Source organism: Aythya marila (assembly GCF_965140915.1).
Source record: "Aythya marila genome assembly, chromosome: 4".
Lineage (NCBI taxonomy): Eukaryota > Metazoa > Chordata > Aves > Anseriformes > Anatidae > Aythya > Aythya marila.
In genome coordinates this window covers 32,153,852-32,170,227 of record NC_139045.1, presented here as the reverse complement: position 1 = coordinate 32,170,227, position 16,376 = coordinate 32,153,852, and the positions used below count along the sequence as shown (strand labels likewise).

The 16,376-nt window shown below is 36.8% G+C and overlaps 1 protein-coding gene across 10 annotated transcripts in view; it reads left to right on the top strand.

Annotated features, from left to right (window-relative positions):
- Positions 1–14,858, top strand: part of ARFIP1 (ARF interacting protein 1) — a 42,393-nt gene extending 27,535 nt beyond the window's left edge. For all 10 annotated transcript variants that reach the window (XM_082759842.1, XM_082759841.1, XM_082759840.1 and 7 more), the window contains 4 exons: positions 1,600–1,821; positions 5,222–5,379; positions 8,325–8,499; positions 13,338–14,858. In XM_082759842.1, the coding sequence (XP_082615968.1) occupies positions 1,600–1,821; positions 5,222–5,379; positions 8,325–8,499; positions 13,338–13,493 (711 nt within the window). In that variant the 3' untranslated portion in view covers positions 13,494–14,858. The remainder of the gene's footprint in view (positions 1–1,599; positions 1,822–5,221; positions 5,380–8,324; positions 8,500–13,337) is intronic.
- Positions 14,859–16,376: the final 1,518 nt, after the last annotated feature.

The window sequence follows — 16,376 nt, the reverse complement described above, 5'->3', positions numbered from 1 at the left end:
CTTATTTATACTCCTAGCATACTCTTTGCTAAGACTTTTTTTTTTTTTTTTTTTTTTTTTTTTTTTTTTTTTTACAGTTTCAGTTGCAGGCCTTAGTATTAAAGGTCAATTCTGTGATGATATGACCTGGTGTGCTCTCCAAAATTTCAGATTCTTGACAGAAAAATTTCTACTAGGTTAGCTATGCTCTTTCTTGTTAACTTGTTGAATCTAATGAGGTAGCCCAAATCCTGGCTTCCAGTCTAAAGCTTATCACTTATGACCATCTTGTTCTACTTGCTTCTTTTTTTGAGTCTTTCTTGTTTTTATCTATTCAATTTAGAAATTATTGAGAAGTTCTAGAAGGTTAAAAGAGTATCTCCTTTGGAAGTAAGTAAAGACCGGACTAATCCAAATTCCTTGAATTTGGAAATCCTGGAAAATCTAGTGTTGTAATGTACCCTTGGAATATGTTTTAAGATAGAGTTGGGCTCTATCTCTCCTAATGAAACTTAAATTTTGCGCTTAGTTTGTGTTTTTTTTTTGTGGATGTAGTTGCCTTGTAATTCTGTTTCTAACAGTTCTCCTTCATATGTGTAACTTAATTTTGTCTTCACCTCTTGGGACCACGGATTAACTTAAAATTAATCATAACTAGAGCAGCAAATAATTGCTCCTTTACATAGAGAAGTTGCATGACTTTGCCACATCTGCTTGGCAATTGGCTTCTCCGATGCATCACCCAAGGGGAAGCCCCAGTGATGTGTCTTGGGAGGCTCACTGTTGAGTCGGGTTCAAACCTCTGGCAAGGAGATGTCGCAGGTAACTGGAATGTGGCAGCTGCTGAAGCTGTCATACCCTTTGGCTGGCCTAGTAAGAGCAGGTTTTGCTGCTCACTATGTTAGTGAACTGCAGAGCTGCCTCAGAAAGACTTTTTTGGTTACAAGTAGTACTCTTAACAATTAGCTCCGTTTTATAGCTGTGTGAATAATGAGAAATGCATTTTAATAATTTTATATGTTTCTTAGTGAAAGTTGTGAGTCAGCTTTAAAAGCATAGTAAAGATTACCCTCCCATCCATCATCTTCTATCTCCAAAAAATGAAAGTAAAAACTTAGAGCTGTTCAGGGTCTCACTGGAAACTTTAAAAAAAAAAAAAATAAATAAATAAAAAAGCAGCCATGCGTCGTTTGGAATTGGATGGTTGGTAGACAAAGCCTGAAAGATGACTGAGTAGAAATTTTTATGCAAAACTGGTAGTACTTCCATTAATGGACTTTAATATAGAGAGCTAAATAATTGCTTCTTTTAACTTAATAAGATTCACCAAATGTAAAAGAGATAAGCATTCTTTTACTTGAGAAGCAATTAGTTATGCTCTTGATTTGCTAACTTGAATATTCATATTAGTAAGAGTTGAGACTTGTCCAACTGTTCTTGCTGAGTCCTGATGAACTTCTAAAGAGTGTGTTGTTTTTTCAGTTTGTTGTGCAAACTTATATTGGGAGGGGTGATTGTGAAAGAATTGTGTGTAATTATCTGTCCCTTGAAGCTGAAAATGGGTGTATGCTGTGTTGTCTTGGATATATTTGATTCTTTATAATTTAAATTTTTTTCCAGTGTACACGTCAGATCATCTCTGAAAAACTGGGTCGTGGCTCGAGAACAGTAGATCTGGAACTAGAAGCTCAAATAGATATATTGAGAGATAACAAAAAAAAATACGAAAATATCTTGAAACTGGCACAGACGCTGTCCACACAACTCTTCCAGATGGTGCACACCCAGAGGCAACTTGGAGATGCTTTTGCTGACCTGAGTTTGAAATCATTGGAACTTCATGTAAGACTTTTATAGTGTTTAAAAAAAAAAAAAAAAAGGGCAGAGATGAAGATAAGCCTAATTGACTTGTGCAGGGTGTATAGTATCTAGCAGCTATTTCTATAAGCGTTGTTGGTAACAACATGATGTTCTTTTTGTTAAAAATTTATGTAATTAATTTAAAACTATAGGATATCACTGCAGTTACTGGAGTTCTTAATTGTTTCTAAATGTTTGCCTTTAGCTGATAATTGGACTCAAGAGCTGACAACTTTGCTTTGTTTATAGAAAATGCATTTTACTACGCCTTTTGCTTCTAATGAAATGTCAGTGTTCCAGAGCATTACTTCATGCCAATTACAGGATGTCTTTGGGGAATATGCCTGGGAGTAAGTAGAGTAGGGCACATTACTTCACTTCTTCATGTGAAATGTGAGCAAATGATTTTTCTGTAGTAAACTGAAGCACTGAGACTTCATCTCAGAGTCCATTTTTTAATCAGAATTTTGCTACTAACAGGACTAATCTATATTCTTTGGAGTTTCTGAGTGAGAGAGACAATTTCAGATAACTGCATTTGTATTGTTCTTAGAAGTTTAGAAGCTTATGTAACACTGTCATTTTCTTACTGATCATAAAGCTGTGTGCTGTAAAGAAAGAAGGTAAATGTTGCATATCAAAAAATAGCTGGTTTGCTTCTACATTGATTTTAACTCTGGGATTACAGAATAATCAGTTTGATACTGATACTGATCCTTTGGAAAACCAGGGTTTTAATGATTTCCTAAGACACAGGTGCCAAAACAGCCCCAATTAACGTTGTTATTAAAGGTGGAACTTGTGTTTATTACTCCCTTTTCATGATTCCCTACTCCTGCTGAGTTTCAGGGGAGGAGATGGAGTTAATGTTTATAAATAGGAGTCTTAACTGATAGCTAGTTTTTTTTGTTGTTGTTGTTGTTGTTGTTTTTTAAAAAAAAAGAAAAAAAAAGAAAAGAATCTACTGCAGTGCAAGTCCTAGTATTATAGCCTGACAGATGAAAATCTGAAAATATAGCACTTCTAGCAGCTAAGAAATTAAATCTGCTAAAAGTAGTAGTTCTGAGTAATCAGTTGACTCTTGACACAAATGTGGGTATGTGGTTTGTGGCAGGACTTAGTGATTGTTATGAAGTATGTGCTGAAGCTGGATGTTTCTTCTGAAACTTGGATTAAATCTGGCATTGTGCTCTTGTTTAATGAATGCTTTTTCCATGAATAGCTTGTATTTCTAATGGGAATACTGTTCCTCCAGGTTCTTTCAGCATCTTGTACTGGTCTTGGAATTTGTTTCAGTCATTCATCTCTTATGTAGATTATTGAATGGGGCTGTTCATAAAAATCAAATAAAGGTTTCTGCTGCTGTAATAAAAGTTATCTAACCTTTGCCTCTTGGAGACTTGCCTGATGTTTGTCTCTTTCCTCTTTGTGTTTTCCCTTTGTTTAATCTGTACTGTATTACTGTCTGTAGCCTGGCCTGTTCTTGAATGTTTGGATAGCATTGTTGTCTCTGAAACTTGTGCGAGACTGCAAGTGGAATTTCTGAGCAGTTAGTCTTTAATGTTTAATTTGATAGCAGCATGTAAGGGGGAAAAAATCACTTCTTAAAGGTAATATTGTTTGGTTTATGCATGTTAACAAAATGAGATTTTAATGTGGTATCTACAGAGGCATTACTTAGGATGAATGTTTTACAGTTTCTCTTTTGGATACAAAGATAACTCCTGGTTCCAGGCTCATGTGCCTCTAATTATACAGACTGATGCCTTCCAATTTTAATTGACCTGTGCATGGAGCACGAACTCTTGATACAGAAAGGATTTCCTGTCTTTCATAAGTGTTATCTGCAAAGGCTGCAGACAAAACTCACTTTTTTTCCTGTGAAATTATGAACCAGTAGCAAGACAGCTTTGGTGGTTTGCATGTCTGTCTCTCAGTACTGCAGACCACGATGGTCTCATATTGCTCATTTGGGTCTGCACTGATCGGGGTCAGAGGACCAGCTGGAGAACTAATTGTGGTCTTGTCTGTAGGAGGGAAAGTTCAGACTAAGTCCTGCTAGAGGAGCAGTCTGACTTCTGCTGTTGCCTTTGCCTGGATGCTCCTGCTTCTTCCCTGTGCTAGTGCTTGTGTTGCTGTGTAGTTAGCAATGTCAGAGGAGAACCAGCTGGAAAATGCTTTTACTTGATTTCAGCAGGATCTGTGGTGATCTGAGGGAATACTTCTGCCATACGAACAGCTGTGCAAAATGAAGGAGACGAAGTTACCTTTTAGCAGGATTTTTTAGATCTTAGCTCATGAAAAGGTGCCCTAGGTTGTCTTCCTATTTTCTCCCTTAAATTGTTCATTTCCACTGCACCTCCTTTCCTAGAAACTCCTTCCCTTACCACTGCCCATTAGCCTTACCCACATGAAGTCATTAAGTTAACATGAAATATCATTTGGCTTCGGTTGTTTGTTTTAGATGAAAGGAAACTGGGAGAATACAGTGCTTCTGAGTCAGTTATTGGCAGACCAAGTTCCAAATATGTTCCTAGTGTGTTTTATAGCCATTGCAACCAGAAATTATACTCTTTTATGAGAACTCCCATCTGCAGAGTATGAAGATGCCATATGGATGACATAAATGTAATAATTGGACTTGTTTGGCATCCGTGCATTAGGAAAATCTTTGCAGCCTTGGTCAGTGCTTATGCTGCTGTCAGAAAAGGGAGGAAAAATAAAGGCAGTAAGTCATATATCCAAATGTGACTGGAATGCCTTGGAGATAATTTCTCCCTTATTCATTTAAAACTTATATCTGATCTACGTTATTGCTTTTATTTGCTATCCGTTGTGATGCTCTGCCTTTTTTGGTTATTTACAGCCTAATAAAATATTATAGATCTTTAATATTTTTTTTCAGTCCTCCTTTCCAGAATGTGTAAGAACAAAAGTTAGTAGCTAATTAATGCTGTGTGCCCTTGTGAATTTAGTTATATTACTGTATTTAATGTAGCGGTGTCTCTGTTGGCGTTAAGGCATTACCTAGACAACCACATGAGAGATGCTGGATTAAACCAGTGCTGAATGACAACGTAATGATTGTTAGCGCTTCTAAGTAGCATTCATATTTTTCAAGTTCAGAAAAAAAAAAATTATGAAATAAAGTTTAACATCACATGGTTTCAAAATTGTAAACAGTGCTTTACTAATGTTAGAGGAATTTCATAAAAGCTGTGAACTGACTATTGTATTGAAATCATACGTGTTTAATCATAACTGTGTCCAAACAGAAGTGACAGAACTTCCATGTCTGTGTTTTTGTATGTTTTTTTTATAGCTGCTGATGAATGTTATGATTTGAGATGATCTACAGTTCTTTTCTCTGCTCTGTTTACAGGAGGAGTTTGGCTACAATGCAGATACGCAGAAACTTCTAGCTAAAAATGGAGAGACTCTTCTTGGGGCTATTAACTTCTTTATTGCCAATGTGAACACATTGGTGAATAAAACAATTGAGGATACGTTATTGACTGTGAAACAATATGAAAGTGCCAGGTATGGTTATTCTATGTCTAGCTATTTTAATTACCAATTAATCTTGAGGAAACAAACCTTATATCAGTTTAGCCCTTGCATTTGAGTTACTAACCTGCTATCTAAAACCTTGTCAGTATAACACAACTCTCATATAATGAGAATTTACAGTTATCCGTCTCATTGTACATATCTTCAAATGTTTTGTAAATGTTCTGTTGTAGACTTCATTTTATTTTATCTTTGTTTCTGAAAAAGAGTAGCTTTTTTTTTTTTTCCTGCTAGCAAGCTTAAGGTGGCTTTCTAAGCAGAGGAACAGTGCAAGATTAACCCGTTGATCTAGCGATGCTGTAGTTAATGAAATAATCTTTGCCTGAAAGGCAGTTCATCCTGTGCTTCTGTTGATGCACAATACTTGTAGTTCACACTTCAATTTTTATATAGAAGTTGCAGGTTTGGTCTAGAAAGGGAAAAAACAAAAATGCTTCATAATGGGTGAATAATATCTAGCAGAAGATAATGGATTTCCTGACCTGGAGATTACTTTACTCCAGATACAGCACAGCACTGAGGACAAATTTTCTTCTGGTAGTGGCTAGAGTTGTGGCTCTTCATGCTTCATTCTTTTCCTCTTTCAGTTTCATTAAAGAGGATAGCATTTTTCTTCTAATTTGCTGAAAGATGCAGTTAATGCACTTCTTTTTTATTTTTAGGTCAAAAACTGCAAATGGCTTTCTCCTTTTTTTTTTTTTTTAATGGTTCTCTTCTAATGCTTTAAGTGTACTTATAAGCAAAGTACTAAGTTGTTGTTTTGATATTCAGGTAAACTTTCAAAAGGCACGAAAAGCATAACTAACCTAACAGTTACGTTGTGTTTTATTTTTTTAATCCTTTACCTTAAAAAAATAAAGCCAGTTCATACACTTTTCAGGCATCCTCTTGAAGCTTTATACGTCTGCTAAGATTGTTCTTGCCAATCCTTCTGAATGTCTGGTTCTTTCCTCCTGAAGTACTTCGGAGTTTCCCTTTCTTTTCCTCAAAGAAATACTTTCCTTTTTTCCATTTTAATAAAGCAAATAAATTATGAAGGTTCTTCACTTACGTAGCCAGTCTGTCACTTTGCAATCGAAAATGGCTCACTTTTATTTTTGATCTTTCTCTTCCCTTTCCATGGTTGTACTTTAGCATTCATCTGTTTCTCCCTCTTCTATCAGCTCTTTATTATTTTCCTTTTGGAACTAAGTCATAAATTCATTAAATAAAGCCTGAATCATAGTGGCAATGAAAGTCAGGATGAGACCAGTGAATACTGTAATCACTTTTCCTCAGAATACATCATATTATCCTTTGGAGTGCTTATGCCACTAGCTGACAAGTTGGTTTTTAACTAGCTTTTAGTTTTGATGCTTCCAGTTTTATAAATGTCTATACTTGACAAAGTAAGACAGAAATAGGTTGGTTTGTTCCATTGAAATCGGTATCCATCACATGATACACTGATACACTAGGTTCCACTACTTTAAGACCAAAACCAAATGAGTAGTGAGTGAGGCTTGGGCAGGGGTGCTTGTGACCCTAGGCTGATCTCTGGGTATTGTTGGTTGCTGTACCTGGCCAAGTGCTAGATGGTACTGAACAAAGGAGCCCATATTGCATAGGAGGAGGGGAAAAAATTTAAAGGCTGTCACTGTTTGTCTCATCCATTTGCAGTAATGTTTTAAAATATAAAAATAGTTTATCTGGCAAGGATCCAGTGTTCAGTAGGCTTTTATGTAACGCTGGAAAGCAGAAGATGAATTTCATGATATCTTTAATAATAATCTGTAGGTGCTTTTCCACACACAAATGTTACATGTTGATGAACAGAAAGCTGAACTTCATGTAATTTTGTTAACAAAAATTTGCTTGATGTTTTTGATGACAATGTTGAATAGAAGTTTATTGTTCTTGAATACAGAAGTATTTTGATTTTTTTTTTCTCATTAAAATGAGAGAAGGTATGACTGCATCTTGATTTGTGTAATAAAAAGTACATTCTAACATGGAAGAGTATCAGGAGGCTTTCTTTTTTAAATAGTGATATGTGAAGACTAGATTAGTTAATTTAAGTATTATCAGGTAAGAGCCAATACCATAACTTCAGTTCAATTTTTGCTAGCAGCATCTATAACAGAATTTCGTATTTTTTTGCAGTGTTGGCTTCTCTTTACTTGCTAATTACTGCTGACTTTGCTAGGAAAAAAAAGTAGATTAGAAAACCTTTTTCATCTGGTTTTATTTAGAAGTGGAATATATGCCTTCACTGCAGGATTAGCTGAAGTACTTATTCTCTTGTTAGACTTAACTTTCTCTCTTAGCTTGCTCAGTGGTGGTGATCCAGGGTATCTGACTTCCCTAGGTACATAGGATGAGCCCTTGGCAGGGTATAAATACCATCAGCCTCTGTAGCCACAGGACAGATTGTTCCCATCCAGTTTTGGGATAGCAACTAAATAAGAACATGTTGTAAAAGCCTTGGGACATTTTGGTAATTTTGGTAAAGTAAGCCATTACTCACTTCTGCTTAAGGGGATGCCCTGCCTGTAGTGCTTCTCATGCTCTTGATGCAAACTGTTCACTATGATAATTCAGCAATAGGAAAATGACACATGGGAATGCACTCTGTGGCTAGATAAACTGTCTTAATAAGCTCAGATGTCTCAGGAAAGGACCTGACCACTGAAGCCTGCACAAAGCAGAGGGTTGGAAGCATGTTTGAGACAGCAACAGAACGCTGCGGAAGCAGCTTTTATACTATGTACATAGAGGTGTTTTTTTTCTCCCTCCTATTAATCAAGATAACTTGCCTGTTTTTTCTTTTTTTCCCCCTACTAGACTGTTTGCTTTACTTTCTATTGTAATTGGCACTTATGTGAAGTCTGTTTTAAGACACATTGCCTTTACATTTTTTTCCTCCTCTTTCTCAGGATTGAATACGATGCCTATCGAACAGACCTAGAAGAGCTGAATCTTGGCCCTCGTGATGCAAACACTCTACCAAAGATTGAGCAATCACAGCAGTTGTTTCAAGTGCATAAAGAGAAGTATGACAAGATGCGTAATGATGTATCTATCAAATTGAAATTTTTGGAAGAAAATAAGGTAAGTAACAGCTTCTGCTTTTGTGCTTAGATATTTTGTCCTGTATGTTCCTGCTTTGTTAGAAATACTTTTAGTTATTTGATCTTAAAATATATCCTAATTTAAAAGTAGAGCAAGCAAAAAGAAGAGAAAACAACCCTTTTCAATTCCAAAAGAATATATAATGGAAACATAGCTTCTGCGCACTGTTGCTTTATACCAGCGTTTGCATTAGGACTAGGGGTTTGGAACCACGTAGCCCAGATAGTGTGTTAAGAGTTAGTGAACCAGGTCATCAGGTGATTTTAAAGCCAGTATTGTCCTGAGTTTCATTCATTGTTATGCTGAACTTGTAGCCCATTAACTTGCAAATGGAAAAATTCTTATTAAAACTCACTGTCCTAAACAAGGTGAAGTCTAATCCAAATGCTGATAATTATGTTCTTATGAGGATTTACTAATTTAAGTTTTAAAACTAAACTAGGTTGAAAATGGGTATCCTGAAGGTGTTGGGTATTTTTGTTTACATCATTTTCTTCTTTTAGTATGTTGTTTAATATTAATATAATATATTACAGGCTTGTGGTGAAACTGTTTCTTCTAGCTCATATCTGTATGGGAATTTTGATGCTTGAATTCAATTTAGTCAAAATAACACTTACCATACTTCTTGGTTTGCATTAACTGTATAGTGCAATGATCACTTTATACAGGTACGAAAGCTTCAGAGTGAAAACATTTTAGTTCCATCTTGCTTCACAAAAAAGCCTTTATTTCAAAAAAAAAAAAAAAAATATATATATATATATATATATGGAACACTAGTGAAGTTGTTTTCCTACTGACAGACAGTCCTGGATTAGGTCAAACATCCTGTTAGCAGTCACAGCCTACAAATTTAGTTTCTGGAAGATAGTTTTTTCCTTCCGTTTTTTTAGGAAGAGGGGACTTTAACATGCTTAAAACATTTTATCACTGGTTGATACTTCCAAGTTCTGACAGTAGAGATGTCAAAATATTTTCTAAAGGGAGACTGGAACTTTGTTCCCAATTAAACCACAGAAAGGATTTCCTGTACAGTCAAATAATGGGCTTAAATATAATTCTGTACTGAGAGGCCTGCTCACATAAATTCCCTGTTGGTGTTTTTGATTTTTTTTATGTACAATTCTCCAAAATATACTTGACATTATCTTAATCCTAAATTTGTGAAGAGCTTTTTTCTCCAGGTTGCAGCTGTCTATTTGGGTTTTTGTTCTTCTGTTGCCCAGAGCGTTTCCTGATACGCAGTCAGAGGCAGTGGTTATCTGAGAGATTCCTCTTACCGACCTGACATCTTTATTCCTTTCTCTGGTGTCAACCATCTTTTGTCAACATCAACATAGGAGAGCTCATGTGAGACCTCATACTTGTCCTGCAGCTATTATTAAAAAATCGGAATGCACAACTGATCAGCCAGACGACTATATAACCATTACAAGCATTAATTTTATTTTTTAGGTTCATATAAAGTATATGCAACTGCTCTTAAGTCAATTGTATTTTATACTTTAAAGGATTATTAACTGTATGATCAATAAGTGTTAAATTTAATTGAAATTAAAATCTAATTTCTACAATCCCAGATGCTCTACTTCTTCCAAAGGTACCTGAGAACAATTGCTTACTCAATCAGCAAATGTTTGTGTGTGTCTGTAATATTGCTGCTTCAGCTGATGGAGTGGTGCACTCTTCAGGAGATGGTTTAAACTGAAGACCATATATGATGTTGAACTGGCAAAGGGAAAAGCGTTTTTGACATTGCTAAGGTGTTACAGTAGTTCTAGGGAGGGCATAATAGTGGCTATACTGCTACTATATCCTTAGGAGGAGCAGGAACTTGCTGTTTATTTTAGTGTGCCCATTCATGGGACCAAATTGTCTTGGTGCCCATTTAATAGAATGGGAGGTCAAAATAAAGGAAGATCAGTCAGACAAAATACATGTAGTGTTTTACTTGGGTTCTCACAAAGGGCTGCATTTGTAGGCTATTCTGGAAAGCCTTTTTTTTTTTTTTTTTAGGCTTATTGTGTGCAAGGCAAATGAAGGTTAGTATTTGAGTAGCTTTATTGAACAAGGAATGGCCTTGCCAGACGTGTGTTACAACATGCTAGAACATGCAAATCTCTGATCATCGGTGTTACTAATACACATCGTCATGATTCTGAGTCCAGAGGTGCATCGATCCAGAGGTGATAGTTCAGAGATTAATTAGGGAAGTCTTTAGGTAAGAATGGCGCAGTAGCCAGACAGCTTTCCTGCTGTTGATTGTGAACCCTTGGGGCTTGGGGTCTTCTATATTCTGATACAGGATATAGTACAGTGTAGTCTCAAGCTTAGTTATTGTTTGCTTGTGTCTTGAATGCAGAATTGTGTAATGAAACTTGGCTATAGCAAAGCAATTAAGTATTTTAGGATTTAATTTTCAGTTAGATATATCAGTTCATGGTTACCTCCTAATAAATACGTATTTTTTTTAGTCTGGGCAATACAAAAAAAAATAAAAAATCATATACACACAAAGGAAGCATGAGGAAATGTGGGGAAAAAAAACAGGAAACGTGGGGACTGAGTTCCAACCTACAGTATCTTGTGTGTGAAATAGGAAACTCGCATCTTCTCTCTAGGCCATGTCCATTTTTTGTTTATGTAGAAAGTTCAGTTTTGTTTTGAGACTAAAGTTTGCCAAGTCTATTATGGAATGCTTACTCATCTCGTAATGAGGAACAGATATGCATATAGTTAATTAACAAGGGGCAATAATTTAAAATGATGTTCAACTTGAAAAAACACGATGGCTTTTTGACAGGCATGCTAGTTGCACTTTGGAACCCGTATTTTAGCAACTTAGAATTATGTTATTTTATTGATAGGCAAATCTTCAAATGGTTATTTGCTGGAGTGGGTGCTGCAGTTCAGTGCTTAAGATTTGGCCTTTAGCTCTGTAATCTGACAGTCACATCACATCAAGGCTTTGGTGTAGAAGGAGGTGGTCCCGTTCTCTTGTATCCCCCTTCCCCCACATTGCCTTCTCTGTTGTGCTTACAGAAGTGTTTTTGCAGCTGTGCAGAGAATCAGACTGGGGAACGGATCCAGGCTAAGGCAAATATGTTGTTGTCTGGTTAGTTTTAATCTAGATCTGTTCCCTGATCCAACTGACTGCATAACTGCGTGTTTTGCCAACACAGGCCTAAGGTGAAACACTATGGCAGTGGGGATCAATGGTTGGATACGGGAGTGGGCAAGGCTGAGCTTTCTTCAGGGGAAAGCTGGTTCACTTTGAACTTGGTTTTAAATGAATGCTTGTAGTCAAGATTTCAGCTGTTTTGGGGGGTTTTGTTGCAGTGGACATCAGGTGATTTGAGATATTGGATTACTCTCTTGTCTCACCTGGCTGCTGCTTCATCGTTGAGCTTACAGGAGGAGTTGAGTATATGCTTTTATTGAATGTTTAATAGAGCTGAGGACAATGAGTTCCCCCAGTCATTTTGGGGATTGGCTTAGGAACTGTCTCCGGAAGGAGGAGAGCAGAAGTAGTAACATCTGGCACCTCAGCTACCAGTTTGGTAACTATCCCCAAACTTATATCACAATGATCTGGCTCTGGGATAGAACTTCATAAAATGAGTTAGCTTTGGTAGTTCAAAAACAAACAAGCAAAGCGTTTTTCAATTTGAATCATTTGACTTTGTTGTCAATTCTTGGTTGTGCGTGCATACATGTGTATATATACTGAAGCCTAGGCCTGACTGAATACGTACAACTATCAGATGATTTCAGAGAAGTTCACAGAAGTTTTGTGATAAAAGCTACCCAAGCAAAGTACCTATAGAGAAATCTAAACCTGCTGCCTGCCACATCATCCCTTTGGGCTCAGTCAGCCACTCTGTTTCTCTGTTCTCTTCCATGTTGGCTAAGTGGGCTTGAGGTCCTGTAGGCTGGAAACAGGCACAGGGCCACCTCTTCGGTAGTCAGGCTTTGTGGCACAAGAGTAGGGTTGTGCTGGGCTGAGAGTACACTCAGGAACAAAAAGGACAAGTTTCTGGTTATGGGTAACACTGGACGGATGCCTTTTCATCACACTACTACGCATTCATGACTTCAGGTTTCCTGGTGTGCTACAGTGAAAATGTAAATGTTTACTTGACTTTGCTTAGACTTCATCAGCACTATAGTCTGTCATCAGGGACTAGACCAGAAGGGAACAGTGATGCCCTCCGGCTGCTTTCGTGCCCTTCTCCCCAAGTTTTGATTGCTGCGATGAGTTGTGTTTCACAACTACTCTGCACGTTTTATAATCAAGATATTGACTAAGCGCTGTAAATAATCCTGCATTACAGGAGGCGGGCAAGAAATATTGCTGGGAAAAGAGCATCAGTTTTTCTTGACTTGAGTATGCAAGAGCTAGAGAACAGCACCTCTTTGCAGGAGGGGACAAATAAATGAACTGTATACTTAAAGCATTTGTCATGTAGTGTCTTAGGGAAATGCATTTGGCTTGCAGGTAGGTATACTGCACAGAGGTATGGCATCTAATTTCAAGTAATCAAGTATTTGTAATTTGCTAACATTATGCTGTTCAGTGAATTGCTTGCGGTCTGAGCATATTGAGTTGGTGTTGCTAGTTAAGCTTACTTTATGAAAATACTAAATCACTTTAATAATAAGGAATTTAATATTTGCATTTTGTATTTGTAAACTTTCATTAAATAACCTCGTGTGACGTCTGAGCATCTCAGATATGCCTGTTTTTGTTATAATGGATGTGTGACATTTGCATCTGCCTGTTCATCTGAACCAATCTCTGTCCTTGCCTGCAGGTTAAGGTGTTGCACAATCAGCTCGTTCTGTTCCACAATGCCATTGCAGCGTACTTTGCTGGGAATCAAAAGCAGCTTGAACAGACACTTAAACAGTTCCACATCAAGTTGAAAACTCCTGGAGCAGATGCTCCATCCTGGCTTGAAGAACAGTAATCAGAGAAGAGGAGCTGATGCTAACCTAAAATCAATAAATCTAATAAGAATTAAGGGTTGGGGTTGAAGGACTGTTGTAGTGATTCTTGCACAGACAGCTTTAATTTTGTTTCCCTTTTATAATACTGTAAAACTGAATTTGGTGGGAAAGTGGGTAACTTTAAGGTAACCAAACATAATTTCTATCATTTCAAATATAGAGCACTCCTTTTGTATGTGAAGGTTGGTGGTTATTTCTGTAGCTGGGATGGGGGAGGGAGGGAGGGGAAAGAAAACTATATAGATTTGCACTGACAAATTATGTTTGTGATCTCTGGTCATTTTGGTGGCTGGTCAAAATATTTCCAAATGGAGGTTTACATGATTTGTACCAACATCTGGTATTTTATAGATGAATATAGAAAACATCTTTAATGATTTTCGTATGACTTTTAAAAAGGAGAGAGTTAAAAGAATATTTTGCAGATTAATAATATAAGGTCTGTATGCAGTACCTGCGTATAAGACAGCAGTATCAGAACACTCATTGACTAGTGGAATTAGAGCAAATGCCTTTTAAAAAGATGTACATTTCCATCATAGAATTAAAGGAAAAAAACACTAAAGCAAGAATCACTCTCAGTCTGAGGCTTCTAAGCACACATTTTTGCTTTGCACCAAATGGTTTGCTGAGTGAGGCTGACCATACAATGTACTAATTTCATTTAAAATTTTACTTTCTCTATGGAAAAAAACAAAAAAAAAAAAAAAAAAAAAAAAACAACCGTACTAGCCTTAAATCACAGGTATGTGCCTTTTTACAAGATAATGTTTTCAACCAGTGTACATAATCCAAGAACCCTTTCACATAATGGTTTGTCAGTTCCCATCGTGGGAAAGTAGACTGTGTAAATGCTGTTTCTTTGTACACTTAGAGTGAGTTGAAGCTTTAGTTAATCTTCATGGACAGAAGCGATTTTGAGAAAGGAAATTGGGCCAGTATGATTTTTCTATTTAATTGAAAAGCATACGTCAGTAAGGGGAGTAATGAGGAAGATATTTCTTTTTTTTAATTTCTCCATCAATAGCATAGTCCTTCTTTAAATGTAAAATTCTGTCAATTTTATCATATACATTTTAAATTGAGTGTATTGAAGTCCTCATTTGCACATGTTACATTGCTTTGTGTTCTATTAAGTAAAATGAAATACTTCAAATATGTTATTTACAACTGTGTGGATTGTATGATTTATGTACTGTATGTTCAAATGCCTTTCAGCTGACATTCTTAAAGTTTTCAGTGCTTAACACAACTGTATTGTAACTGTAAATCAAACTTTTTAATCATTCCTCATTAAATTCTTGGCCTGACAGAGCCTTCCTTATGTTTTTGTTCTGTCAGAATCTCTTGTTATCGTTCATTTACATTCCCCAGAATGTATATCCTCTGTGAATTTTGTATTCATATTAAAGGTGTTTGCAGTCTAACTTCCTTGACTTGTGATGGTTAAGAGTACAACCCAGCTTCTGCAGTGGAAGTTTCATTTTGTATTTGAGTTGTTCCCCTACCTATGAATTTCTGGGAAATCCGTAGGTTATAACACTGCTGTTACTTTTTCAGGGTGATTTAATAATGTGCAAGTTCAAGTTGAATGTAGGCTTAAAGTGAAACAAATCCTTTAGTATGTGTATTTTCTTAATTTTAAACTTCTATAGCTAACTTCATATTTAAGAACTTCTATGAAGCTGTTGTCTTCCACTGTCTGCAAATCTTGATGTGTGTATGATATGATGGTGCAGGTAGCAAGTTAGCTGTAGACTGTGTGGTTGAGGTAGGATGTACAGGCAGCATCATAGCAGGGGTAGAGAATGCAAACCTATTGATTGCAATTGCAATACCTACTCTCAGAATACTCTACAGGAAATATGTAATTTTGGTTTCAGTGCAAGATTCATGCTCTTCCTGCTGAATATAGTCCATGCGCAGAAGGAAGTGATCTGTCAGAAATGGTAAGAGTGAACTCAGGTCTGAAACTGTTTTGTGCAGGGAGGAGACTTATGGCATTGTGCAAACCTCAAACTTTTGTGGTGGCTTCAAACTGATGGAGTGTCTTCAACTGGAAGGAAAGGTTGGACAAAACAGATTACTTGCTGAAGTCTCAGTGTAGAACTTAAGACCAGAGAGAAGGAAGAATGATTTCCATTTTGCTCACCAAAGCAATTGTTCTAACTGATAGCCTCAGAGAGGAGGATTCTGCGTTTAGCTGATTGATGGGATATTGAAGTGATTTCCTTTTGTGGCACGTGGATGGTGGCAAAAGAATGTGAAATATATGCTCATGAAAGAATTCAAATTCATGCCTGATATTCAAAGCTAACTTCAAATCTAGCCAACTTTAGAAGCTTTTTCTTCTGGAGATCGTGTGCGGAAGTTTCCAGTTGGAAATAATTATGGTTGTTTTTCTAATACAGAAAAAAGAGAAAATATCTGTATATTGAGCTTCTAATGCTGACACTCATCTAGATGGACAATTGTTTCACAGTGGTGGTGGTTTTTTATTTCGGCAAGGGAGGGGGCATCATACCCCCATCTACTGGAGTCTTGTCTGTGTAAGATTTTCTCTGTTACAAGTTACTGCATTAGTGCTCTTAGTGTTGCCTGAGGTTCATCAAGAAGAAGGATTTCAAGTAGTTAACAGCACTTCAGACATGTTGCCGTAGCTGACTTACCAAGAAGGGACCTACAGAGCTGTTTCTCTCAGTGACCATACTGTAAGTTTCCTACGCTCCTGGCTTGTTTGCAACTTGTGGCTTCTGTTATTTTGTATGAATTCTACAGCAGCTCTTCTACTCTAACACGTAAGGAAAATGCTCTTTGGCATACTTCATGCTTTACCAAGCCCT